At 34.2% G+C, this 26,598-nt stretch overlaps 3 protein-coding genes across 9 annotated transcripts; 2 read left to right on the top strand and 1 right to left on the bottom strand.

Moving 5' to 3' along the window:
- Positions 1–142: 142 nt before the first annotated feature.
- On the top strand, positions 143–7,750 carry LOC105330521 (uncharacterized sodium-dependent transporter YhdH). Its single transcript, XM_034457412.2, has 12 exons — positions 143–287; positions 2,149–2,278; positions 2,523–2,706; positions 2,870–2,984; positions 3,077–3,278; positions 3,583–3,745; positions 3,929–4,063; positions 4,400–4,539; positions 4,696–4,787; positions 4,914–5,065; positions 5,944–6,073; positions 6,831–7,750. The coding sequence occupies exons 1-12, from the start codon at positions 276–278 to the stop codon at positions 6,984–6,986; spliced, it is 1,611 nt and encodes a 536-aa protein (XP_034313303.1). The 5' UTR covers positions 143–275; the 3' UTR covers positions 6,987–7,750.
- Positions 7,382–20,956, bottom strand: LOC105330522 (KICSTOR subunit 2). Of its 4 annotated transcripts, none has more exons than XM_066085978.1 (10): positions 20,825–20,956; positions 13,055–13,179; positions 10,447–10,593; positions 9,966–10,147; positions 9,405–9,542; positions 9,045–9,183; positions 8,552–8,647; positions 8,216–8,310; positions 7,901–8,063; positions 7,382–7,749 (listed from the first exon to the last, which is right to left on the bottom strand). In XM_066085978.1, exons 2-10 carry the CDS (start codon positions 13,163–13,165, stop codon positions 7,465–7,467), a joined length of 1,356 nt encoding a protein of 451 aa, XP_065942050.1. In that variant the 5' UTR covers positions 13,166–13,179; positions 20,825–20,956; the 3' UTR covers positions 7,382–7,464. The 4 variants fall into 4 exon arrangements, with proteins under 4 accessions (XP_065942050.1, XP_011430562.3, XP_065942049.1 ...); XM_011432260.4 differs by lacking the exon at positions 20,825–20,956 and adding an exon at positions 13,293–13,389; XM_066085977.1 differs by lacking the exon at positions 20,825–20,956 and adding an exon at positions 13,342–13,366.
- LOC105330520 (galactoside alpha-(1,2)-fucosyltransferase 2) lies at positions 20,825–26,036 on the top strand. 4 transcript variants are annotated; one of them, XM_066085979.1, is made up of 4 exons: positions 20,980–21,173; positions 21,549–21,582; positions 22,936–22,988; positions 23,798–26,036. In XM_066085979.1, exons 3-4 carry the CDS (start codon positions 22,967–22,969, stop codon positions 24,733–24,735), a joined length of 960 nt encoding a protein of 319 aa, XP_065942051.1. In that variant the 5' UTR covers positions 20,980–21,173; positions 21,549–21,582; positions 22,936–22,966; the 3' UTR covers positions 24,736–26,036. The 4 variants fall into 4 exon arrangements, with proteins under 4 accessions (XP_011430553.3, XP_065942051.1, XP_011430557.3 ...); XM_011432251.4 differs by lacking the exons at positions 20,980–21,173; positions 21,549–21,582 and adding an exon at positions 20,825–20,966; XM_011432255.4 differs by lacking the exon at positions 21,549–21,582.
- Positions 26,037–26,598: the final 562 nt, after the last annotated feature.

Here is a 26,598-nt window from a genome sequence, read left to right as displayed (position 1 = left end):
TCTTATTTGGATCCCTTCCCCAACTGAAAAACATAGAATACTAGTACAATATAGATAACTTATAATCACTGTCCCTGTTAGTAACAAACCGATACTATTCAGGCGATATGCTAGTATCAGTTATTGAATGAATGTTGTTGCACTTATGTGTGTGTACATTACATGTCATATGATACACATGTCGTCTCGTGACCTACCACAGGTAGACATGTTATGTGTATCCATAAAAACAACACTAATATGATGGGACCAATAAATTAGCACAACTCAAAACTATGGATAATGTGGTAAGAAACCATAATGAAAAATACATCTGGGGATGTTTTTCTTTATATCCGTTAACTTTTTTGTTATTGGTATAATTCATATTATTAAACAATATCACATTCAGTTTAATACAAAATGTGAACTTGTTGACAAAATATATTGTCACCTATTAATATCACCTACACTTTTATGCTTGTTATTGTTCCCGACGTTATTGGTATAATTCATTTGGTTATCTTACTTGAACAGAATATCTGTATACTTGTTCAATACATGAAATATTTTAATGTGTACATGTGACATATATGTTTACCAGTGCTGGCTATGTCTAATCATTATATACTCCATATAAAATGTAATGTCCGCCATAATGTATACATATGCACTTCCAGACTCCTGTCACTTACCAGCTGTCTGTTTACCGTGGATCAAACACAGTAACATTCTAATTTCATTTTGCGACACTCCTTGCTGATGTATGGATCTAGAGGGGGAGATGGGTCCGCCCCCCCCCCAGAAAATTCAATATTAATAACTTCACACATGCAGTAAAGGGGGAGAGAGGGTCCGGATCTCATCCCCCCGAAAAATTTAATTTTGTTAATTATATATAATAAAATCTCTAAAATATATGTTTCGGAACCCTCCCCCACCCCCGACAAATATAATTATCCATCCACCCCCCCCCCCCCCTAGAAAAAGTTATGGATCTGCGCAGGCTGTTGAAAATAAATTCTAAAAAGTTCATCGTCTGCCTCAGATGTCCTTTTACATAGCTAAAATTGTCTTTAAACGATAGAGAGCTCCACAATTACAAAAAGGCGAAGGCGAAAGTGCGAAGATGCGAAGGCGAGAGTGCGAAGATGCGATGGCGAAGGTGCGATAGTAGTATCGCTTCTTCGCCTTCGCAACTTCGTCCTTTCGCCTTCGCAACTTCGCACTTTCGCCTTCGCATCTTCGCACTTTTGCTCCTTCGCCGTCGCACCTTTGCACTTTCGCCTTCGCAACTTCGCACTCTCGCACCTCGACCTAATGGCGAAAGTGCGAAGGTCGAAGTGGCCCCATCGGAACACCATACGATTACCCTCCATAAAGAAATCCCTTGACAAAATAGTAACCCATACACTCTTTTGTACATCATATATTCTCAAATATAGACACGAACGTAAACAGGAAGTACTATTTAAATAGCTAAATGGAATAAAAGTTAAAAAGCTAAGTGCTGATAACTTTTAAATTAGTGTTTAGTGTTATTATGACTGTGTCTGGACTTCCTCCTGGTGTGATGTCTTCAGTTTTGGGCAGTTGTTTGAAATGGAGGAGTATATGGTTAATTTCTTGTAGCTAATGTTGTTATGTTCTAACCTTCAACCCCACGCCTGTGAGCCTAGAAGGGATACCTTTATACATGTAATGTGGAACGAAATAGAAATGAAAGGAAACAAAATGACTGTCCATTGTTCTATAACTATTGAAGTACTGAATAAATAAATATCAGCTTGAAGCCCCCACCATCTTTATAGAAGTAGTAATATCGCCGTCAAAAGCAAGATCCATAAGGAACGCAAAGAGCAAAGCAACCAAGTCCCAACACACTCCTATGTTTGCGTTACCGCACATAACAAAGCCGCCCACTGCTCTTAAGACTTTCTAGGAATACTGAAATCTGAGTGATCGAAAAGTGCATTGCAAATAAAACTCTAAAGGCTTGTTAAATGTACGTTCATTGCATACATTGAATTACAAATGATTCTATTGATCTGTTCTAGACACCATGTCACCTGATTACAAATACCGGTATAAGTACATTGTATGTGTATCGGGTATTCTAAAACTACATACTACATCTGTTAGGTATGTGTTAACGTTAACTTTTTACAGGAGAGAGTTGAGGAGAGACCTCATTTCCGCAACCGCCTCGGTTTGATTTGTTCTTGTCTGGGGTCTGTGGTGGGGACAGGGAACATATGGAGGTTCCCGAGGATACTAGCCTCCAACAGCGAGGAACAAGGTACATGTATATAACCGCAGTAGTTACTGTATAACTACTAACTTGTAATTCTGGTAACTGCCTATTTACATAACAATTCAAACACCTGTACATATACGTTTCATTCGAATAAACAATTTACATATCCTTTTCAATTTAACACCTTTTAAATCAATTTCCTTTACACATATGGTACTACCAGCATTAAATCAATTTCTATTTACACATGCTGTATCCTGTTTTGTTGGGTTTTTTTACATTAAAGGTGGTCTGGTATTTCTGATTGCATGGGTTCTGTTTCTGGTTTTGTGGTCGAGCCCCATGCTGCTAATTGAGTATGGAACCGGTCGATATACAAGGAAGGCTGTGATTGGCTCTTTCAGACACATAATTGGAGATGGAGCCACGTGGTGCGGAGCGTGGATTACCATGGTTACTTTCCTAATATCGTTAGTTGTAAATACTAGTATATCTCTGAAAATGTGTACATGGTTCTAAAATTTCTTTTTTAGAATAACTTGACCAAAACTTAACGATGGAATAGACTTTTTAGGTTATGAGTAAAAATATTTGTAGAAAAATATCCACCCAAACATTTGTTACTATTTTTAGATGTTACTACTCAGTAGTGTTGGGGTGGTGCCTCTACTATTTTGTTTACATGATCGGACATGACCTCCCAGAAACAGCGGCAGAAGGAGAGAAGATATTTCAAGACTTTGCTGAAGTAACTAAGAAAAAAATCACACGAAAGTAAACTCTATTAACTCTAATTTATCAAAAATGAAGTTTTAAAGTAATATTAATTCCATGTAACAGCACAGCAATTGGCCTATCCTGACGCACGCTATTGCGTCCTCTCTGGCTGGGTTGGCGGTGTTGAGGGGTGTCAGTACAATAGAGAAAACCAACATGTTCCTAGTTCCGCTCTTGTTGGTGATCATTCTGTTTACATTTGTCTGGTCCCTGACTAGAGACTATGCAGACGTTGGCATCAGGTTTCTTTTCACGCCGCACTGGGGTAAGAAAGCATGCATCATTATTGATTAAGTAGCAGCCAAAGATTGCACGAAACGCCAACTTAATGTCTTTGCAAAAGCATTGTAATTACATGTATATGTTCGGTTCTTTAAGCTTGTAACAGTATTTTTCGCAAATCAATATTCTTTGAATTATTTACCTTCCTTTTTCATGAATATAATAAATACATCTGTAAATACCCTAATTCATTATTTTCATGTATACATGCAGGAATACATTCCGTAGATATTGCTTAAGAAGAAGCTTAATATTCTAAAAATCGACATTTACTGTTTTTTGTTTAGACTCTTTCGGCGAGCCCCGCTTGTGGGTTGACGCCCTGAGTCAGAACGCCTTCGACACAGGGGCGGGGATGGGTCTCATGATACCATATGCCTCCTTCATGACCATAAACAATAATATTGTTAAATACGGAATACTCATTCCTTCTATCAATAACCTCATCAGGTAATTCGTTGACAATAGGGACTCTCTCTCTCTCTCTCTCTCTCTCTCTCTCTCTCTCTCTCTCTCTCTCTCTCTCTCTCTCTCTCTTGTTTTTGTTGGTAGAGAGCAAACAAACAAATTTATTTTTATTCAAAGCTTTTATGTAAGGTGATCCATTTTGAATATCTGCTATAAAAATTTCAGCTTGATTTGTGGAATCATGCTTTTCGCTACTGTATTTTCTACCATGATTGCACTGGAACCCACTATATCAAAGCCAGGAATCCTGGACATAATGAAACAGGCGGGGCCCGGCAGCACGGGTCTGACCTTTATCTGGTAAGTCAAGGTCAGTCATTGCCGACCTGTAACTACATGAATTACCGTTAGTGATATTAATATCTGCAATATAAGAAACGTTCGATAACAAGAAAGTTAGATCATCTGTGTACCTTCCAATCATTGCATTATTTCGCAGTAAGTGAATAACTTGTAAAATTTGCTTTTCATTATTAAAAAGGTAACCTCATAAGTAACCGCATGATGAGTCCAAATAAAATTACTTTGTGTAGCCATGGAGTTTTGTTTTTTGTGGTTGCTGTTTTTTAGAGGGGCTTAATGGTATACACGCTTGTGTTCTTCGTCGTCCACACAACATGCATTGTTTATTTTTAGGATCCCGGTGCTTTTTTCGACGATCGGCACGTTTGGTCGAATCCTGTGTGTCCTCTTCTTTGCTTGTCTCTCCATTGCTGGCGTAACCTCACTGGTAGCTAACGTGGAAATGGTCACGCATACCTTATATGATTTTGGTGGTAATGTAACGCTATCAATCGACATTAAACTTAAGGTCAACAAATTCAAGACACTAATAGGAACTAACATTCTGTGCCTCTGCTCTTTAAAATGTTCATTTATATTAATGGTGAAGCTTTTGAAGCTGACTGAATTTTGTTGGGTTATACTTCTAGTTCCGAGGAAATTCGGAATGCCTTGCACCGTGTTGTTACTTTTTCTCGGAGGTTTGGCTTCAGCTCTCAATCTGGATGTTTTGACCAATCAGGTTGGTTTACTTTATAACGACATAGGTACTTTATTTCAATTTAATGATTTACTTAATAAATTACAAGAGAATCATTTATTTTTTGATGATCATAAATCCATTCGAACACTTGTTGATTTATCAAAGGACTTTGTTTGGGGGTTTGCTTTGGTCATCAACGGCTTCATGCTACAAATAATGGTAGTCACCTACGGGTCAAGGAAGTTCCGAGAGGAAATGTTCAACCGTTACAGTCTGGGAGACTGGAGGCTCCCACGTGTCTGGGAATGGTTGGTCAAGTAAGTAAGATCCGCCCCAAGCATCATGAAGCAATCTTAGACTTAAGTCAAAAAGTGTACATTGTTTTAATGTTTTTTGATTGAAAACATTGAGCAAATTGAAAAGCAATTAAAAAGTTTAATTTCATGATAAAGCACATGACCCGGTGGTCTTTGGCGCAAAGGTCACTGGTTCAAACCCCGCTGTATTCACTTGATATTGTGTGTTGTGCATTTAAATAAGGCACCCTATCTTCATTGCCTCAGTGTACGTACCCAGCTGAAATTGGGCACTGGCTTTTTTAAAAGCTGGGAATTAACCTGCGATGGACTGGTGTCCCATCCAAGGGGAGTAAATGACTCTCATCGGCTTAGCACCACGGAAACCGGGGATAAGCACCGGCCCTATGCGCCTTTATGGCTCGGGGATGGATTTAACCAACTTAAGTTTCATGATAAATATACATTGCATGAATTTGTGTAAAAAAAAAAATTAAGTCTAAAATTGCTAAAATATGATCCTTCGACCTGATGTCAAGATACTGAATAATCTCGTCCCACTTATGATTCTTTATTATAAAAGTAATGTATAGACAAAGAATATCTAGGATTCCCATTGAACTGAAGCGTTTGTACATAAATTTATACTTCAGATTTAGGAAAACATAGCAATCTTGACTGGCTCTAGTATTGAGTATTTTGACAAAGTAACTTCACGTTATTACTTTATAAAATTTAAAATTATCTTTGCGAAGTACATGTATTAAGCTATACCTCTGAGGGTCTATCGTTACATGAATAAAAATTTAAATAATATCCAGTTATATATAATATCTCATGTATAGCATTGGTAAATAAAGACATCTTGTGTCCTTGACTGTCACACCGACTCCTTACAGAATCATCGCCCCCCTGGAGGCCCTGTTCATCATCGGCTGGTGGGCCTACGACTTGATCGATGGGGAGGCAGGGGACGAGGAGAAGTGGTATGAGTTCGGGAGGGAGACCCTAGTCATCACCGTGGTACAGGTAACCATGGCAACCTCTAACTCTCACCGGCGGGATTTAATTTTGTTGCTGTTGAAAATTTTTGCCTTTTTTACTTTGTATGTTATAGAGGGGCGGGGTAAAAAAGATTTTTGATTTTTTTAAGGGTCCTCCACACACCTGGGAAAAGTTCTGCCTACAAGCCCATTCTTCTAAATTACTTAAAGATATGGATTTTTAACATGTGTTCGACTTGAAAATGACCCAAAAATCTCACTTTTGGGGGAAAAAAATCAACTTTTTAAATTTAACCGCTGTTTATGAAAATAAAAAACCCTGCCGTATTCGAACTTGGGACCTGCGAGTTGGTAAATTGAAGGAACACCCACTACGCCACAGAGATAGACAACAAAGAATAGTGGTATAGACTGTTTCACAATGGGCTAAGCTCGCCATGTTGTGACGTACTGTCATAAAAAGTAAAAGTCACGGGGTGTCGAGGATCCTTAATGATTTTTATTATATTGGGCTTAGAAAAATATTGTGTGATAAATACACATTTACACATATACTACACGTGCAATCCGTTGTAGTAACTGTTGTACATAGAAGGCAACGTGTCGTATTTTTTAGCACGGTTAGTGAAGATGGGAAAGTGACACACCAGAGCTTGCTCGTATGATATGTTGGCCTTCTATTACGTTTATCGTGTAAGACGACGAAGAACAGTTACTGTAGCAACTGTAAAATTATCCTTCCTCCAAACAGATTTAATAACACTAACGTTCTCCTCTTTCAGTGGGGCGGACTCATGGTGCTGTTGTTTTCAATCAATATGATATACTTGTGCTGCCGGAGATCGGAGGGTGAAGACACCGTTAGGTTGCTGGGACAGAAAGATCTAGAGACGTCAGCCACGGAAAAAGTAATCTCCTACAAAGACGTCCAGTTATGATGGAGCAAGTTCTATTGGGTTATGGTTTTTTTTTGTATCAACTATATCTGTGGACATTTTATGAAAACTAAAAGAAAAAACTCTCCTCCGTTGTGCAGGAATGTCAGTTTACAAATGCCTGGATTTTGTATTTGAATTTTACAAGTTTTCTAAATAACGCAGAGTTCAGAAGCCACTTCAATACATTATGTAATACATGTATATCATTCAAACATTTTTGCTCCTGACCTACTGGGTACTTGTACTGTCATAAATCTAAAACTTACAGAAGCTGATCAAATTTTTCACCCTTTAATTTACAAGTTTTTTTTACTTTAAGTTGTACACACTTAAACTTAAGTTTTATAAAAATGTATAATAAAATAAGATGTTATATAAAAACAACATTCTACATGTAGATTATTAAAAGTATTTTATTATTTACAATATTGCACTTTTTTGTAACAAACAATAAACTTTTTCTCCTCTGTTTCAATTCTCACTTAGATCCTGCTTTCAGTGAAATGAAAAATTTTGTACATCTTAAATGTGTGGCAATGTCGTTCATGAATGTATTAACGTACGAGTCCTTTTCGGATTTCTTGCTTTCGAATATGACGACCAGACTGATGCGGACGTCGACCTGTGTGTAGAAGTAGGAGGAGTGAGAGCCTTTGTCGTACAGGTAGTGTATCTTGTCCTGAGCATAAGCTGTTGGATCCTCTCTCTCACGCCCTTCCGTAAGCATCATCACCACAGAAGGGAAATGATTGGCTGGCCTCTCCTAGGGTCAAGAGTTAACGAAAAAGAAAATTACATCATGTCATTTTTGTAATATCTATATGAGAAAAAAGTTATGACCAGCAACTTTTTTTACTGAATTATGACTCAGACTAAGATCACATGTATAATTACATTAAGTCAATATGTCATACCCCTGGGTAAGAGAAAATGGTCGGAAATGAATTGAGTCCTTGGGGGGTCTCCACTATTCTACCCGGGCATTGGTATCCCCCAGGATAGACACCATCTAGACCCTGAGTGTTCAGCACCAGAGCTACATGGCAAGCATCCGTCTTCTTGTGAAATGTCTGTATCCTGTAATAAGTTAAGTTTCCCCTGTTTAATTTTGATTAAATAAACAATGAGCAAGAGTAAATCATTTCAACTCTTTTCAACACTTCCATCATGAGACACTTATAACTCATCTTTTGTAAAAGCTAATCTATCTTAAAATATGGAAATTGTACCTTGTTACAAAATCATCTGGTGTTTTGCTAATCAAAGACTTCATTTCTGGGGGAGACGACTGTCTTTGTAATATGTCATAGAAGTAAATGCTAAACTGAAATCAGAGATGAAATACATGTATTCAATGAAATCTGAGCAAACTGCATCTAAATAAATAAGACATCTCAATTCAATCATTCAGTTTGTATGAAGTCAGTAACGGTAAATGGTAATAAAAAATGTGATTGGAATTTGTGGTCAGTGCAAATGACATTAAGTTGAAACCTCTTAGAGAGAGAGAGAGACAGAGAGAGCAAATTCTCTGTTGAAAGACACTGCATTCTGGAGGAACTCACTTTAGAAAGAAGGAGATTTTTAAATCTGTTAAGCCATGGGTAGAGAGCGGGAGGTGAGGCATGCTTACTAGAGCCCCCAAAGGTCGACTTCTTGGTCTGTTGAACAGAAAGACAAAAGATTACACAGGACACATACAATGATACTGAGTACATGTATAAGCATTTCTACCTATTCCTTTTCAATTTGAATTCATATCCATGTACTAGTATTATACAATACATGCAAATACGAAGATGTTGTTAAGCCATGTAATCAGAACAATTACCTGTGGCAAGTTATTTTCTTAAGAGAAAAATATCTATACAAGAGGAAGTGGATTGAGATAAAAATATATATTAAAATTATTACACATTAATGAATAATACTTTTATAAACTAACCATTTAATTAAGTAAAAAACTTCGTTAACAATATAGAAATTGTACAACAAACTTGACTTTGCTATCAAACCATAAACTGGTTCGAGTTACTTTTCTATTTTACCGAGCCTCACCTCTCTCAGTTGAATTAATGCCCCCCAGCTAGTGAGCTTGGTATGGGCTTCGTGAATGTGTAAAAGGGATGCAAGAAACTGCCATTCTGACATCGTGGTTTGGGCAACCAATAGATGATGTAAAATGTCACACTCATATCTACAAGTATTGATGCAAAGGGACTTGATAACTAAGTAGATCAGTAACCGTATGTTGATCAAACATCCTGGCATTCTTTGAATTTATTACACTATAGACATTTGTGTTTAATTACACCTTAACCTTGGGATTTATTCTATGACATTCATTATCAATATGGGTAGGTGTTTAACATTCTAATTTTAAGCTGTTAAATTATGTCAAATATAAACAGAAACTACCCAAACACTGATTTGAGAGGAGCCAGAATCGGGTGATGAAAGTTCTTGCTGTGCACCGAGATGATATCTTCAATGACCATGCTGAGATCCTCAAAATTTATGTGTTTTGTCATTCCCATGATGTGGACCTGTTCATAACTAGAACATTTGTCAAAGATAATACATTTGTCTTAAAATCAATGCATCTACAGTACTTGCTCAGATATATGACCTAACACTGGACATCTTTAAATCAATGGAAGAACCTAAGTTCTTAATACCTAAAATGTATCATAATTTGCTTCAAAATTTAAACAAAAATATTCATTCTCTTTTTTATGTACACTGTACTAAGATTTAAGATTCTGTATTAATCTGTTTGTCTGTAAATAACTAGTCCATTAGGATAGGATAATACATACAGACTGAATTGGGATTGACATTCAATTTGGTATAACTATGTAATCATATCAAATAATTGTTCACTTAGCGTTTTGTACTAGGTTCTTTATTCAAGTTCATGTAAATAAATCTTAAAACAAACCAACATAAGGATTATGAAAGAGGAATGGAAAAGGATACAAATGGATTGTCTCTTGTCTGGCCTGTGTGAAGAAACAGAGCTGATCACACAGATGTGCCAGTAGTTTCTCAAATTCCAGCGTGCTAGCAGTCATTCCAAAGCTCTGTTCTTCTGCCGACTTCACAGCTTCTTCTACTCGTCTCAAGTCATGCATCAGTGACTGATACCCGCTCTTCAATGTCTGAAAGTGACATCAAACTGTATCTATGTTCTAGAGATATAGCTAGTTTGTTTATATAATCAATGACTTATGTACTTAGTAACTATGTAAACATATAACATTAGTTGTCTATTCTAATATAAAAATTTTTTTATGGAAAAGCAGCATGTGTTATATATAGATGCAGATATTTGAAAAGATAAAACAAATTTGAAAATTTAAATACACACTAACTTGTTAAAAAATACCAACTTAACATCCGCTAATTATCTAACATGCTAAATAAAATAATAAACAAAATTCTAAGGCTGAGGCCTTACATCTTTGGATCTAGTGAAGAAGCCTTTCTGCTCCAGAAATCCAAGAGACATGTAGTTTTTTTCTGCTACAGCAAAGTGTGAAAGTGACAGCAAGAATAAACCCCACGATGAACCGAAGGTTGCCTTATAGAGATCCCGTTCTTTGTCCTATATTGAAACAAAAAATGGTTAAATATTAATGCATATATGTACAATTAATATTACTTTTTTACAGCTGCAAAATATGTCATATCTGACAAACTAAATGGTGATTACAAAAGGATTGGACACAGGTACTGAAAACTAAGAAAAACAAGTATCTACCCAGTACTTTAGCATGTTAAGTTGAAATTATTAGGCCTTGAGTAAAATGACACATTTTGTCATTTAGATTTACATGTACTTTGTTTTACTGTTAAAAAAAATCAGTATGCAGTTTCGTCATGAATGTGACTATTTTTGGCCAGAATTCAAAATGTTTTTACTTGTTCTTTCAATCGTTTCTTTGTCCCTCTAAACTGTGGTATCAAACTTCCGAAAATATGAAGGATGAATTGCTAAGATAGTGATTTCAACACCCCCTCCAGTTTCCTAGTTTCAAATGTTTTCCAGTATTTAATCAAGTGCCCTTTATCATTTTTGATCGAATATTTTGGGGCCGATCAATTTGAATTTATTTCGATACATGTAATACACCAGAGGTACATGTTTATGAACTAACAAATGAAGAAGGAATTGTGGGAATGTTTTATTTAAACAAATAATTATCATTATTTTAATTTCATCGTTTTCTCCAGAATTGAAACTGATCTTTAAAAGTTTTCATTTTGCCTTACTTTATGAAATTAAACCTTCATGAAAACACTTCATAACAGTAACTGAAGATAAGTAATTGCAATTTGCCTTTGTTTTGTTCATATATCTGTCAATGTACTCAGCCAAAACTTCTATCGCACTAAACCAAAACTAAGAAAAAAACCAAAACTAAGAAAATTACACTTTGTTCTTTTGGAACTCATAATTTCATTCAAAGCTCATTTTATCATTTAATGTGATGCTTCATCTTATTAAATATCTTATTCTTATAAATGTGGGTCAATAACAAACTTATTTTTATAGTAAGACTTAATATGTTTTCACACTTTCATTTTTTCTGCCTTGCACTTCCAGCAGGTTATATCTGGGTTACCTATTTAATTTGAAAACAATATGGTAAATAATCGTGCAAATGTCAAACAACTTCACAAACAGATAAAATATTCATTTCTGTATTATAATTACCTAGCTAGGATTTTTTAAAACCTTAAATTGTTTTTCTTAAATTTATTCGATTTCTAGTCGTTTCGGCCTTTCCCTCGTTCGGTCCTTGATAAATTTGGACCCTAGTAGGTTCGGCCCCAAGTAGTTTGACCCTTAGTCGTTTCGGCCTGAGTTTAATTATTTGTGTATTAATAAGTGTTTGAATACTTATTACTCTTAGACATTCTTATTTGTATTTAGAGTGTATTAATAAGTGTCTGAATTACTCTTAGACATTCTTAGCCAACTTTTGGAACTCTATTTAGTGTTTGAATATTTATTTATTATTCTTAGACATTCTTACCTTAGCCTATTTTCGGAATTTTTATAAATAAAAAATTATACTATAATTTCAATTTCAATTTCAATTTCTTTATTAACCAATTAAGGGCCCTCAAGGGGCAACATGAAGACTGTTGACATACAACATCCAATAAACATATACAAGAGGGAAAGAGCTGGATGATTTAAAGAACTATGACAGACATGAACAATTAAATAGTATATATGTATATAAATATGTATAATTATGTATGTTTCCATACATTCAATATAGTGTCTTCTATATATTTATGTTAAACACCATACATAAATATGTCAAGATACAAATGCACATACAAATTTGAAATAGTTTATCATATGATTGAAAAATAAAAAACCAATATTTGAATAGGAAATACAAATTAAGGCAATGCCTTTTGTAAAAATTTACCAGCAGAGTTTAATATATCTAATTCTTCACAGTTTAGAATCCAAAATAATTTTTGTTTATCTTCTAAACTAGTAAAATGTTTTGCTTTAGATGAAATTAAATCAAATAGTTCCTCTCTTTCTTTTGTAAATTTGCTGCATTGGATAAGAAAATGTTCTTCATCTTCAATTTTATTAAGTGTACAATTTTTGCATATTCTTTCTGTTCTAGGTGTGTTATTATATCTGCCCGATTCAATAAAAAGTCTATGCGCTGATATCCGCAGTCTACAGATTGGCTTTCTGTATTCAGGTCTTAATATAGTTAAATACTTTTCCAGTCTGAAGTTAGTTTTCAAAAATAAATAAGTAACAAGTTTGCCATCTTTAAGTGTTTCATTTGAGTACTGCCAATCCATCAAATATTTTTTAGTCTAAGATTGTTTTAAAGAAGTAACAAAGTCTTTTTAAGATGTAGACAACTCTCTAAACCCAGGTAAATAATCAAATGAGATTTAAGTCAATCAAAAACTCTCAACGTTTTCAAGGGCCGATCGTAGAAAAGGCCGAAACGACTTGCTACCAATTATTCGATATTAACAAATATTCGTTACCGCTAAAACGACTGTATTGTACTTACAGCTAGTTCTTTGGCTTTGTCGTGTTCACAACGACTGATACATGTGAAGTAGTCCTCCAAAAACTGCTCCTCTTTATCCCCATTGGGAGATAATCGACCAACATTGGCCATCCTATTCTAATGAACTGAAAAATAACATATAATGTGTGTCAAAATTACAAACAAAAGCACATCTCTCTCTCTCTGTCTCTCTCTCTCTCTCTCTCTCTCTCTCTCCGATACATGTATATCAACTTACATGCTCTCTAAACGACTAGCTAGTTGCTTTACAAATGCATTTTGCTAACCTGTGGCTGTGTCTGCGAAAACAACCACAGAAATCTTAAACTGGAAATTTACTTGCGACACTAAACGTTGACTATGCTCTAACAAGACATAAAATTCCGAAATAGGATATTTAAGTGATTCGCTACCAAAAATTAATTTTAAGGTTGCTATATACACCCCTTTTTGATGACGCAGTGCGCAAAAAGTAAATCTGGAAGCATGCAAATACCGGTACTGGCTGATTTAAACTGAGGCGGGACCGCTCTTTTGAAAAATTGTTATAAATGAATAGATTTAATTTAATTGGAAAATTCATTACTTGCAAGTAATGTGGTATGTGACACCTTCAAGTTGTGTCGAATTATGTATCGAAATAAACAAAAACCAAGTATAGTTTTTTTTAATAGTTTTTTTCCCCCATCACCGACATATTACAGCGTAGCGCAGTGGATTAGTGGGTTCACTATAAACCTGTAGGTCATGAGTGCGAATCCCGTTGAAGACAATACAATTTTTTACTTTTCAAAATTTTCTAAAACGTATTTTTGAGTTGAATACTGCGAAAGAAAATTCTAAACCGGTGAAAGTATTTCAATTATAATATACTTTAATCCACATTAATATCGACAGATGTTCCTCACAGGGGCTTGGTTGTTGGATAGTGAATTTCCTAATTATTTGTTCCCGAAGAAAAAAAATGATTAAAATTGGTTATCTTATGTGTATTTCTGTGTATTGCAATAAATAAATTCACTGAAATCCCCCGTTTCAGTCATGTTATAAAAGTGTATTCATTGTTTTTTTTAATGTACATCTGCGCAATGAAATCAAAACATGAGGAGTGAGATACCTTAAGATCGATAACTCTAACCTGAGGAACTTTCATACCAAATAAACTTTAAAATATTTTTTGTGTTTATTTGCCATGATTTTCATTCAATTTTTAATGTAACTTTTATTAAAATACATTTTCTTATAACATCAAGAAGCTTTTTCAGATAATTTGTCAACAGAGTAAGGAAATATGAAAAATTCAATTTTGGGGAAATACTAAAAAAATTGCAATACGTAATAACATTTTTGAATGTTTTGAATTTTTTTTTTAGGTATCCGAAGGAAATATCCATCATATGACAAAAAAATTTCTCTCAATTTGTTAATAATTAATTTTTTAAAAAACCCCGAAAAAACATTTAAAAAATTCTTTAAAAATACCTATAGTATCCTTATCATCATTTCAATATTTGACAAGTTTATGTTTTGTGGTCTTCTATTGAAAATTGGAATAAACTGTGGGTGTATAAAGCCACCTTAAAAACTATCTTTTAAAAAGTGTCCTAACTAGGTGTAAATGTAATATTAAATGTATTCTAATTTGTTATGTTTATATCTTTCTTCCCAAGAGTTTACAAGTAATCTGGTGGGCCACTTCGAGCAGAAATTAACATCAAATTTACATGTATATTTGGGGTAGGTGTGGGAGGGATCACAAAGGGGAGGGGGTAGGGGACCTCCCTCTAGAAAATTTTTACAAAACAATTACCACTTATGAAAGCATACATTTGTTAGTTTTAACAAATTAGTTATGTATATTTTAAAAGGACCATTATGTAAATTTAAAATATTTTATTTCCTGTCCTCATTCTATTCATTTCGTAATAATCAAATTGAATCTATGTTTTGTTAATGAAATTTAAGAGAAATCATTCATACACCGTATCCATAACCTACTCTGCATGTATTCTGTAAACAAAACCAACACCCGTACGCCACGGTTGTACATAGCGCACAGAAAAATGTTTTTACACAAGAGATATAATTATGAAAACCCAAATATTATAAAATTCAACGAGCTCATGAATACTTTTAATGTAGAAAAACTAAAAAACTTGTCAATATTTATTAAGAAAATTTTCAAAGTCTGTTCTTCCAGAAACCAACTTTAACAACCTATTGTATTGTGATTTTAACTTTTTTTTTGTCATTATTACTTCTACTGTACATGTGATCCTTGACTGTATTCGTGTACATTTGTATATACTGATTTTGAACCTCAAATACCAGTGAACTGGTCTTGAGCGAATAAAGAATTGAATTGAATTGAACCATTTTGCAGATAGGCAAAAGTGCATGTTTTGCAGTATATAAGGAGTAAGGAATCATTCTTTGAGTATTATGAGGTGATAATTTCGGTCGGGGCGTGATCAAATCCAATAAAGCCCGAAGGGCTTTATGATAGATTTGATCACGCCCCGACCGAAATTATCACCTCATAATATTCAAAGAATGATTCCTTATTATTTATATTTATATAGTTTTTTGCCATCGTACGATTAAACATTTAGATATAAATGAGCAAACCCCGCTGGCGCCTCAATTTGGCGTCATTTGTATTATGGGTTATATAGTTCAAAATCGATACGTAGTGTTATCACAGGCAAAGACACTGGAAAATGTAAATATAAGACTATATAAAATTTTATTGTTTCGATTATCTCATAAATTGTTTTGAACTGCATGTGTGGCTTTGTAACTTTGAACACGCAGATGGGATTTAATGGAATATCTTGCTCTGTTCTTCAGAGGACGTATTCTTCTTATCTGGGTAGTTTATCTAAAGGTATGGGGAGGGTATCAGCTTGACATGAGATATTTAGGGTTTATATAATATGGATCAAGACTAAACATTATGTTGTCATCTTCAAAATGTTATAATATTTTCTGTAATTAAATTTTTTTATAACTGGAAATTTGGCGAGTTCACTCTGACATTAAAAAAAAAATTAATCGTCGTTTCAGATATGAGGCATATGCCTATTTACCTCCATTGCGCTGCGGCTGTGCCTTTCCAATATTTACCCCCGATTTGGATTTGATAGAAAATACGATGAAATCTCAATCTCAGTCTGTATTTATTAACCTGAAGTTTTGATATCGCTTCTACTGACATAGTTCTGTATCCCTAACTTTGTATATAAAACATTCCATCGTCACTCGACACTTTGTTTGTCGTAGCAGAGAAGCAGCATGCAACAGCGGGCGAACTCGACATCAAGAGCATGGGCTCCAAGTTTCCATAATCAGTGACGTAATAGTCTATGTACACAACAACACTTGGAGAGTCGCACTGAAAAAAAAAATAATTGCAAAACTGAAGTGTTTTTGCATCCTGGCTTGCTGAGACCATTAATGAGGACCTCGTTATTAAATTTACTCACGCACATATACAGGTCTAGGCTTCTTCATATATATTTTAAAGCTCACGTTGATCCTATACTTAACATTTTCAATAGAAAATTGCTGCTCTATGTTCAGTGAAGCATTTTGACCTTAAACAAAACCAGTGTTGGTCACGTACTGCGGTTGGCCGGGCGGTTAGGTATAAGTGTAGCATATGTTTGATATCCACCAGACAAAGGGTTCTGAAAAATTGATCCGATATATGCAAACAATTTACCCAATTTTCAATTTTGGGGCATGTTAGACACTGGCGTCGGAAGCAAATTGAAAGTGGGGGGGCTAAACTTATCCTCAAAAATATTGAGAAAAAAGTAATTCCCAAAATCACGGAAATCCTAATCCGTGGGGGGGGGGGGGGGGGGGGGGGCTATACTTCCATAAGAAAAAAGTTTACTTACCCAAATTTTTTTTTCCAAAATCATGAAATTCCTAATCCTGGGGGGGGGGGGGGGCGCTAGTATGCTTCTGAATCCAATTTCTCAATCTTTCAAGGTAAATTTAGGAACAATAATCTTTCCTGCGAGAAAAAGTGGGGGGGCTGAACCCTCTATCATGCTATGTTTCTAATGGTTAGGTATAACTTTGCAACGCCTATGTTAGAGACATTACTCTATATCTATTATTTACTAAGCATAAGCATTACATGGTATATATATATACAAAGTAGAAGATGACCATGGTTTCTGATCACGTGACTTCCTGAAATAGATCTAAGTGCTATAGATAAGACACTCACAGACTTTAAATAGATATACCGTGTACTATTGAGTATTGAACTTTCATCTTCTATCTTAATTTATACTGATAAGTATACCAAGCCGATGGATAATGATAACTTTCTAGTAACTTGTCAGATAAAGGATGCTAAGCCTTGACGTATATTTTTATAGTATTGTGAATACATTATACACCCAGTGTATATGGTTAAAGAAAAAGTATGTCCAGTGGTCCAGGATCGGTACTCAGGTCACATTAAAGGGTATTTAAAACCAGGAATATGTAATCATATAAAATATGTACTAACTTTTTTCTCTGAGGTCTACAAATCGTTGTCACAAAGGAGTTTTGCAACCCTTTTAAAACGTATTAGAAGCAGTTTATAATTCATATAATAGGATACATAATTTATTTTTATTTTATATATATTTATATATCTTCTCTATATCTGTTTTGTTAGACAAATAGGTGCCAACAGGTCCACATACCAGGTGTGGTCGCTGTCTTGCTAACATGGGGCATTAGAGACTTGTAGTTAGTGGATTGTGGCCCTTCATGTTAGCATAGGCAATATCTTATTGTACTAAAAGTGAAATATAAATGTATGTTTGAACAATTCTGAAACCTTTTTTCATTACCTTTTTGTCAATCATTTTTTATGGGGTTTTTTTCAAATATCTTTTTTTTTTTTACTTATAAGACTTATGTCGAATATTGTGTATGAAAATGTGCATATCTACTTATATTTAAAGATCCTATACATCTATGTTGAAAAATTATGTAGTAAGTACTTTTGCTATTGTATTAAGAACAAATGTAAATAAACAATAAAAAAAAAAAAAAAAAAAAAAAAAAAAAAATCAGTAATTGGTGACTTGCTAGAATAATAGTTTTCATATATTTAAAAGAAAAAGAAATCCATGCATAGGACAGAATACAAAAACAAAAAAATGGGGAAAACGTGAAAATTTTGCGCTTTTTCATCTAATTCCCATAGGGTCCAACAGTAAAAAGTGTTATCTTTCGAGAAGACCCCCTAGAAAATTGGGATGGTAAACAAATTATTTTTTTGTCTTAAAATAATTGATATAAGAGTAGTAGTAAAACTACCTACAAGAAATTTCATCAAAATATCTTGAGAAATAATTAGACTCGGTCTCATTAAATCATAATGTGGAAGACGAGTTCTAAGGTTGGTCCTGATTGGTTAACTGGTCTGAAGTTCGTTCATCCTACCATAGTAGTACTTATTGATTCAATGTAATAATGACTTTTCTAAGAACCCTTGGATTGATTGTATACATTCTATTTTTGATAAGTGTGGTTTTTCAAACATTTGGAATGAACAATGTACTGTAAATGTTAATTGGATTACAAATGCTGTCAAGCAAAGGCTTAAAGACCAGTTTGTGCAGAAATGGTCGGCTGATATGGTAAATTCTTCAAAAGGTCATATATATAAAACTTTCAAATCAACTTTTGGATATGAAAAATATTTGAGTATTCTACCATCAAAACTTCGAAAAATACTTGATAAATTTCGTACGTCGAATCATCAACTTCCTGTAGAAATTGTTAGATGGTTAGGCATTCCTCTAAATGAAAGATGCTGCACATTATGTAATAACAATCAAATAGCTGATGAAATGCACTATGTATTAGAATGTAATGCTCTTTCATGTATTAGACAAAATACTTGGAACCTAGATTTTGTGAAAGACCAAACACTTTTAAATTTTGAGAATTATTGTTTACTTTAAAACTTAAAAAAACTCAAAAACTCTGTTTACTTATACATGGAATTTTTGAATCAGTCTGTCCTCCTTGAACATTTGTACTTTTTTCTCATATTTTTTTCTCTAATTTGTACTGTACATGTACCTCTGACTCTATATCTACATTTGTAAATATTTATATATATGTACCTATATGTACATGTTGCCCCTTGAGGGCCCTTAATTGGTAAATAAAGAAATTGAATTGAAAAAAACAACAAAAAAACCAGGAATGGGGGGGGGGGGGTCACACATCTTAGGTAAGTTTGGAGAGTCTTAAATCAAACGAACAAATAATATTTCTTTTGACATTCCGTGTGTCAATAGGGAAAACGTTAACATCAGTATTAGTGCTCCAAGTTTGACCTAAACCTTTGATCTTGTGAACTCAAAACTAATTGGAGTTTCTTGTAAAAGATTCGATTTACAAAGTTTGATGTCTGTCAAGCAAAGGGTTCTCAAGATCAATTGTGAAGACATTTTATTTCTTTGACCGAGGACAATTGACTTTGACCTAAAACCCATTAACACATTCACTTTGAGGACGATGATTTTTTAAAATTCAATGTCAGTCCAGCAGAGCTTCTTAAGATGTCGATGAAAATAAATAATTTTTTATGTTCTTTTCTATCAGAGGTGGAAGGAGTAAAGTTACCCCGGTACTTACGATGTTCTTTCCTTCATTTTTGAGAAGACATCTGGTCCTAAGGTTCTGCATCATATTTTACAAATGTATTAGTAAATCTTACTCTAGGATTAATTTTTACTTTGATTCTACAATGCCATGACATATAAAATTCAAGAAATAAATTTTGATAATTTCAATTTGGTAACTTCATTACAAAAGAAGTTAAGTGAGAATCACATTATTATGGCGGAAGAATCCCCCCCCCCCCCAGTTTCAATGTATTTAGAGTACTGTTATGTTTATTTGGAAACCCTGTTCACGACTTAGACTTAATTTTCAGTAATTTTGTATAATAGGATATCTTTAATATTTATATAATTATTATGAATTTCTACATATTTTTGCATATATTGGACACATCCTCATTGTAAAATCACGGAGGTTTAGAGAAACATGTACTTTTTTATCTTCTTATTATTTATCTATGCAATATATACAATTGACTCATGTTTTTACTTTATTTCCTGAAAAAAAGACAGATTTCCTTTCATCAGATTTTTGTAATTTTAGTAAAATTTCAAGAGTTGTAGATACAGTACAATATATGCTCGCTATTAATGAGAGGAGAAATTTCATCAAACAAAATTATGGTAATTTGGAGCAATTTTTGTTCAATGTGGGCAATTTTTCATAATTTAGAATGTATCTATTTACCATAGAAAAGGTTGTATTTGGAACCATGGATCATTTCTGATCATGATAAAATGAAAAAGGGTACTGCGTTTTATCTGTAACCTGCAAATTCTCTGTAAAAATGTCGGGCTAAGTACCTTGAACATAGGACCCTAAATTGAATACCGGTACATGATACGAGGCACCTGCAACCCCCCCCCCCCCTTCCCCTCCTCCCACGAAAATCATTGCTACATTTGTATAATCATGTGGTAGTTACTAAAGTACGTATTTTATTAAAGGATCAAAAGGTCAATAGTTCCGGTGTAAAATTATATGGTCCCATGCATCGTTTGGGGAATATGAGCGACACACATTAGGGACCCTTATCGTGGTATATTAAGTACTTATGTAGCATATATATACATGAGCGAAAAGGCCACATGCATTTTCTGTAGTGTATATACGTACCAAAGATACACGCCTCAAGAACACATCGAAATTAACTCAAGTCGTGAACAGATAAGACCGTCGACTTATCATCATAATGGCCGACTGTTACGTATAGGGATCCTCGATGACACCTGGCATGGTTCATTGTCTTAACAACAAGGTAAGATTATATGCTAATTACAACAGGAAGGGACCACGTGTTTGTACCTATGTACGAAATTACTTCGTTTTTTGGTGAGCCCAGAATCCATGAGAAAGACGTTGAGGGCCTGATAACTTAATAATTTAGTAACACTGTGTTCTTCAGCACACCGTATACTTCTCGGGCCGTCTGGGGCCCGGGGGATGGACATCAAATGTGGGACAGGTAACACAATAATTTAAAATGAAATACGAGGCTGGTGAATAACGTTATTTGTTCTATATGTATAGAGCGAGAGTACTTGTAGTAAGATGCGTTCATGCCGTGTACACATATGTATCTAGGAGATTATATTAAATATAATTATGATTGTATTTATATTCCAATTTATGCTTATTAATTGCCCACTTGGAGAATAGGCTAAACAAATTAACATATTTTTATATCGTGTAAACAATCCAATGTACTTTTTAATGTAAATTTAGGTCATTTTAACAAACGAACAAGGATAAAGCCGCTGTTTACATGTGTACGTAATTATGTTTTAATCGACTTCTCATTCACTAGTTGTACAAAAATCGAATGTTTTTGTTGTGTCAGATACTGTGCTGTCCGAGGTGCGTTAAATCTTAAGGTATGGTTTGCTTATATATAGACTATAATTAAGTGGCTTTGTATTTTGAATATTTTGCTATATTATTTTACAAAGTCCTTCTTGTTATATTCTAAAAATGGCCACAACCCCCAGTCCTCTTCAAACACTTGTCTTTTATTGCTTATGAACAGTTTTCACGATCGTTCTGCTTCATTTCATTTTACACTATCCAATAAGTTAACAATTAGCATAAGGCAAAATTTTTGCGAATGGGTAATATAAGAAAAAAAACACACTAAATATCAAATAAATAAGAAACATTTATCAAGACGATGAAGCATGTTTACGTATTTTTGCATTGGTCCTTATAGTCCACATTGCGTCATGAAAAAAAAAAAAACACGCGCAAAGGTGAGCATAGTTGGAATTCCCCGCACATTCGTCATTTTTGCACAAACAACGGTAAAGGATGGTGTGATCATGTAGGATTAAAATGTTCACATCTGAATTTATGAATCGTTGATTTGATTTAGAAATCTTTTCCGACCAAATTTCAAACAAAAGGACGATGCCCATTGAGCTCTTCTGAGTGAATTTATTTTTTAAGTTATATTTATTCTTTCCTGATTTTCTCATTGTACTTGGATCTGTAAATTTCAATTTTCATTGATACTCTACACAGTTCGCAAGTGAAAGCTGATAAATATCGAGAAGAAACCAGTATTTTTCTCTTCTTTTGTGTTTCTGTGAATTTGTCATGCGCGGATCTAGAGGAGGGGTCCTAACCCCCCCCCCCCAGCAAAATTCAAATTTCTTTAAATTACGTTATGAAATTACCAAAAATATGCCTCAGACCCCCTGGTAAACTCAAATTACCGTCAGACCCCCCCCCCCCTTCGAAAAAAATTCTGAATCCCGCATGTTTGTGTTTACCCCTACTACCTGCAGCAGTCCAGTGTGTTACCTGTACCCATCCAATAAGTAGAACATTTTTGGACAGCAACAGCTGCAGAACATTAAGACTCGGGTTTTTTTTAAGATGAAAACTGTTTTACAGCTAAATATTTGGGATTTTTTCTTTGATAAATATTAGCTGATTTTTTCTTTAACAAATAATAGCTTATTGTAAAAATATTGTCATGTTGTAAATTTTGAATTTACTGGGTGGGTGTAAATACAAAATTTACAACATGACAATATCATATTTCAAAATTTAGGCAGATCAATTTGTTCAGCCTTATTAAAAAAAACTGGCGAAAAGCTGATTTTAATATTGACTTAATGAAAGTGACGTCTATATGGCAATCCACTGAAGTGGTTTATAAACTACGTGACGCATTTAGAGGTGACATTCAAACAAAACGAAAATCAATCAATGTTATTTCTTTTTAGGGACATGACATAAAACAAATGCAGCGCAGTTATGAGACGAATAATGAAAACTGGTAAGATGTTGACAATCGTCCTGTAATTCAATGGTTTTTAATTCATTTGTGTATAGACGTTTCTTTCTATTTGCAATTTCACGAACAATCTTTTTCATTTTTGTTGTTGCTGTACATTACAACTTTTTCACATTTTGCCGCTACATTTAAGAAGTAAGCGCATAATTCTTTACGAATTGCATGTGTCTCCACATACCACGACATAATATTTAAAGAAATTTTAAAGCTGCTTGATTTTGACCATTTCATTGTTCAACAACGTTATAACACAAACCTTCCTAGAAAGTTATAGACTCTCACCAAATTACACTTGAAAAATTGGACTATTTTCAAAGATAGAAATGAAATAATTTTTGTTTAGTTACACAAAACCATAAAAAATACAATTCCTATTTTTTATCAAATGCGTACTGTAGGTTATGTTTATTTGTATGCTTCTTTACGAAGCCATCACTCTTACAGATATCTATAAAGAAATATCTTTTTGTTGCCTATTAATTTTAGACTGAAATTTTTATAACGCAATTTCTCTGAACATTATATGTTAATCAAGCAATCTCACATCTCTTGACACACGTGTTTGCTGCCGTATTTATGAAGCAATCTCTCTGTAACATATTTTTGTAGCTATTTTCTTAAAGTAATTTCTCCGTCACATATTATGTAGCCATAATATAAGAAGCAATCTCTTCGTCACATATTTTTGTGGCCATACTTTACATTTATAAAGCAATCCTTATAAAGCCATAATTTTCAAAGTTAATCCTTCTGTTACACATTTTAAGGTTTTATTTTTAATCTCCCTTTAGATTTCCTGCTTTTTGCACTGTTCCTCAGCGTAATCACCAATGCCGTCTTTTTCTACATCTACCTCAGGAGACCTCACGTGCTCTATCCGGTGCAAACCGAGGAGAACAGATTGTGTGTATACTTCAGGGGTGGTCTGGGCAACCACATGTTTCAATACGCATCCACATACGGCATAGCTCGAGCCAGGAATATGACCGTGGGTATCACCCCAGCATCCGAACTTTTCAACACCTTCAATATCTCCTCCCAGTTCCTCATCGGCAAGCAATTTTGTGACACTGCAGAGAAAGTAGTGGAGAGAAAACCTTGTGCATACGACAAAGGTTCCGTCCATTTTATTCGTAAAGAAAAAGTGAACTACATTCATAAGTCTTATCTTCAGTCGTGGAAATATTTCGAAGACGTGGAAGACGAGGTCCGAGAACAGTTCGTCTTTATGGGAGACGTTCAAGACAAAGCGCACGAACTTATAAAGTCGTTGACTAAACCATTCGCCAGTAAAAATCTGACAATCATTGCGGTTCACATACGGCGAGGTGATTATAAAAACGAGCGAAATGTCAAATATGGATATAATTTAGCAACAGGAGAATACCTCAGCAGAGCATTTAAGTACTTTAGAGATAGATATGACCCTATTGTTTTCATTGTGTTTACAAACCCAAATGTTGAAGATCTCAAATGGTGCAAGTACCATGTGAACGGAAGTGACGTGGTGTTCGCGCCAGAAAATCCGCGGGAAGTGGATATGTGTGCAATATCAATGTGTAACCACACTATTATGACGGTCGGGTCCTTTGGCTGGTGGGGAAGTTTTCTGGCGAAAGGGACCACTATTTACTTCAGCGATGTTGCCCAAAACAACAGCAATCTTAGGAAAGACTTCAGTTTCGACATGTCCGATTATTTTTATCCGGGATGGATTGGACTGAGGTGATTGTCAGATATGATTGTTATGTCCCATAGTACCTCAAGTATTTTCTTAGATTCTGGGTTTTCCATTAGCTTTACAATTCACGCAGTAGCGTTACCATTATATACATGTATATTACTTGCTTTCAGGTATAATTTTATTAATCAGTATGCAGTCTGTACATTATCACTGTTCGTTTACACAGTAAGCCTAAAAACTTTCATGGCGTAGTGTTTCACTATCCAAGCTTTTGAGGTCATGAAATAACAATGTTGAAAAATTAGCGGATAACACAATTAATTTATTTTATTGTAATAGAAAGCATTTTTAATCATTTTTATGACATCTTTATTGATTGCAGCATGTAATCTTAACAGTTGTAATGATGTGTTTGTAATAATTGCAATGGTTTGAAATTGTAGGTAGTATCTGAAATGATTGTAAATAAATAATATCATTGTAAATATCAGTATAAATAATTGTATGAGTTAAAGTGTAATTAATGAGTGTATGTAATGACTATAAGTATATGTAATGACTGTAAGTGTATGCAATGACTATAAGTATATGTAATGACTGTAAGTGTATGCAATGACTGTAAGTGTATGTAACGATTGTAAGTGTATGCAATGACTGTAAGTGTATGCAATGACTGTAAGTGTATGCAATGACTGTAAGTGTATGTAACGATTGTAAGTGTATGCAATGACTGTAAGTGTATGCAATGACTGTAAGTGTATGCAATGACTGTAAGTGTATGTAACGATTGTAAGTGTATGCAATGACTGTAAGTGTATGCAATGACTGTAAGTGTATGCAATGGCTGTAAGTGTATGTAATGACTGTAAGTGTATGCAATGGCTGTAAGTGTATGTAATGACTGTAAGTGTATGTAACAATTGTAAGTGTATGCAATGACTGTAAGTGTATGCAGTGACTGTCAAGTGTATGTAATGACTGTAAGTGTATGTAATGGCTGTAAGTGTATGTAATGGCTGTAAGGTTATATCATGGTTATATGTGTATGTATTGCCTGTAAGTGTACGTGATGGTTGAAAGTGTAAGTAATGACTGAAAAAGTACCTAATGACTGTAAGTATTTGTAATGGTAATGTGTATCTGCAGTAGTTGTAAGTATCTGTAATGAGTGTACTGCAAGTATCTGCATTGATTGTAAGTATTTATCTGTAATGACTGTAAGCATCTCCAATGATTGTATGTATGTATATGTACTACGTGTTTGTAATAATTACATTGAATTAGCTGTAATGATTTTGAGTATCTATACTGATTGGCAGTGATTGCCAGTAAAGTGTTCATGGTTGTGTGATGTGTCTGTAATAATTGTGTGTGTGTGTGTGTGTGTGTGTGTGTGTGTGTATATATATATATATATATATATATATATATATATATATATATATATATATATATATATATATATATATATATACATGCGCGGATCCAGAAAATTTTTCCAGGGGGGGTCCGAAGGATAATTGTGTTTGCCAGGGGGGGTCCGAGGCATATTTTCGCGATAATTTTACTATGTAAATTTAATAAATTTTCATTTTCCAGACCCCCCCGACCCCCCCTCTAGATCCGCGCATGATATATATATATATATATATATATATATATATATATATATATATATATATATATATATATATATATATATATATATATATCTCTCTCTCTCTCTCTCTCTCTCTCTCTGTGTAAGAGTAGTGAGCAGATTAATGTAACGATTGTAAGTACATGTATCTGTTATCATAACCATTGAGCTGCAGTGTTTGTAAGGAATTACTGCAGTATATAAGTAAATTGTTGAAAAGAAAAGTGAGACATTTTTAGAACAAACAATTTGACACCACTTCAAAATTT

Source organism: Magallana gigas, chromosome 5 (assembly GCF_963853765.1).
Source record: "Magallana gigas chromosome 5, xbMagGiga1.1, whole genome shotgun sequence".
Lineage (NCBI taxonomy): Eukaryota > Metazoa > Mollusca > Bivalvia > Ostreida > Ostreidae > Magallana > Magallana gigas.
The sequence above is the reverse complement of the archived record's forward strand: the minus strand, read 5'-3'. Positions and strand labels throughout refer to the sequence as shown.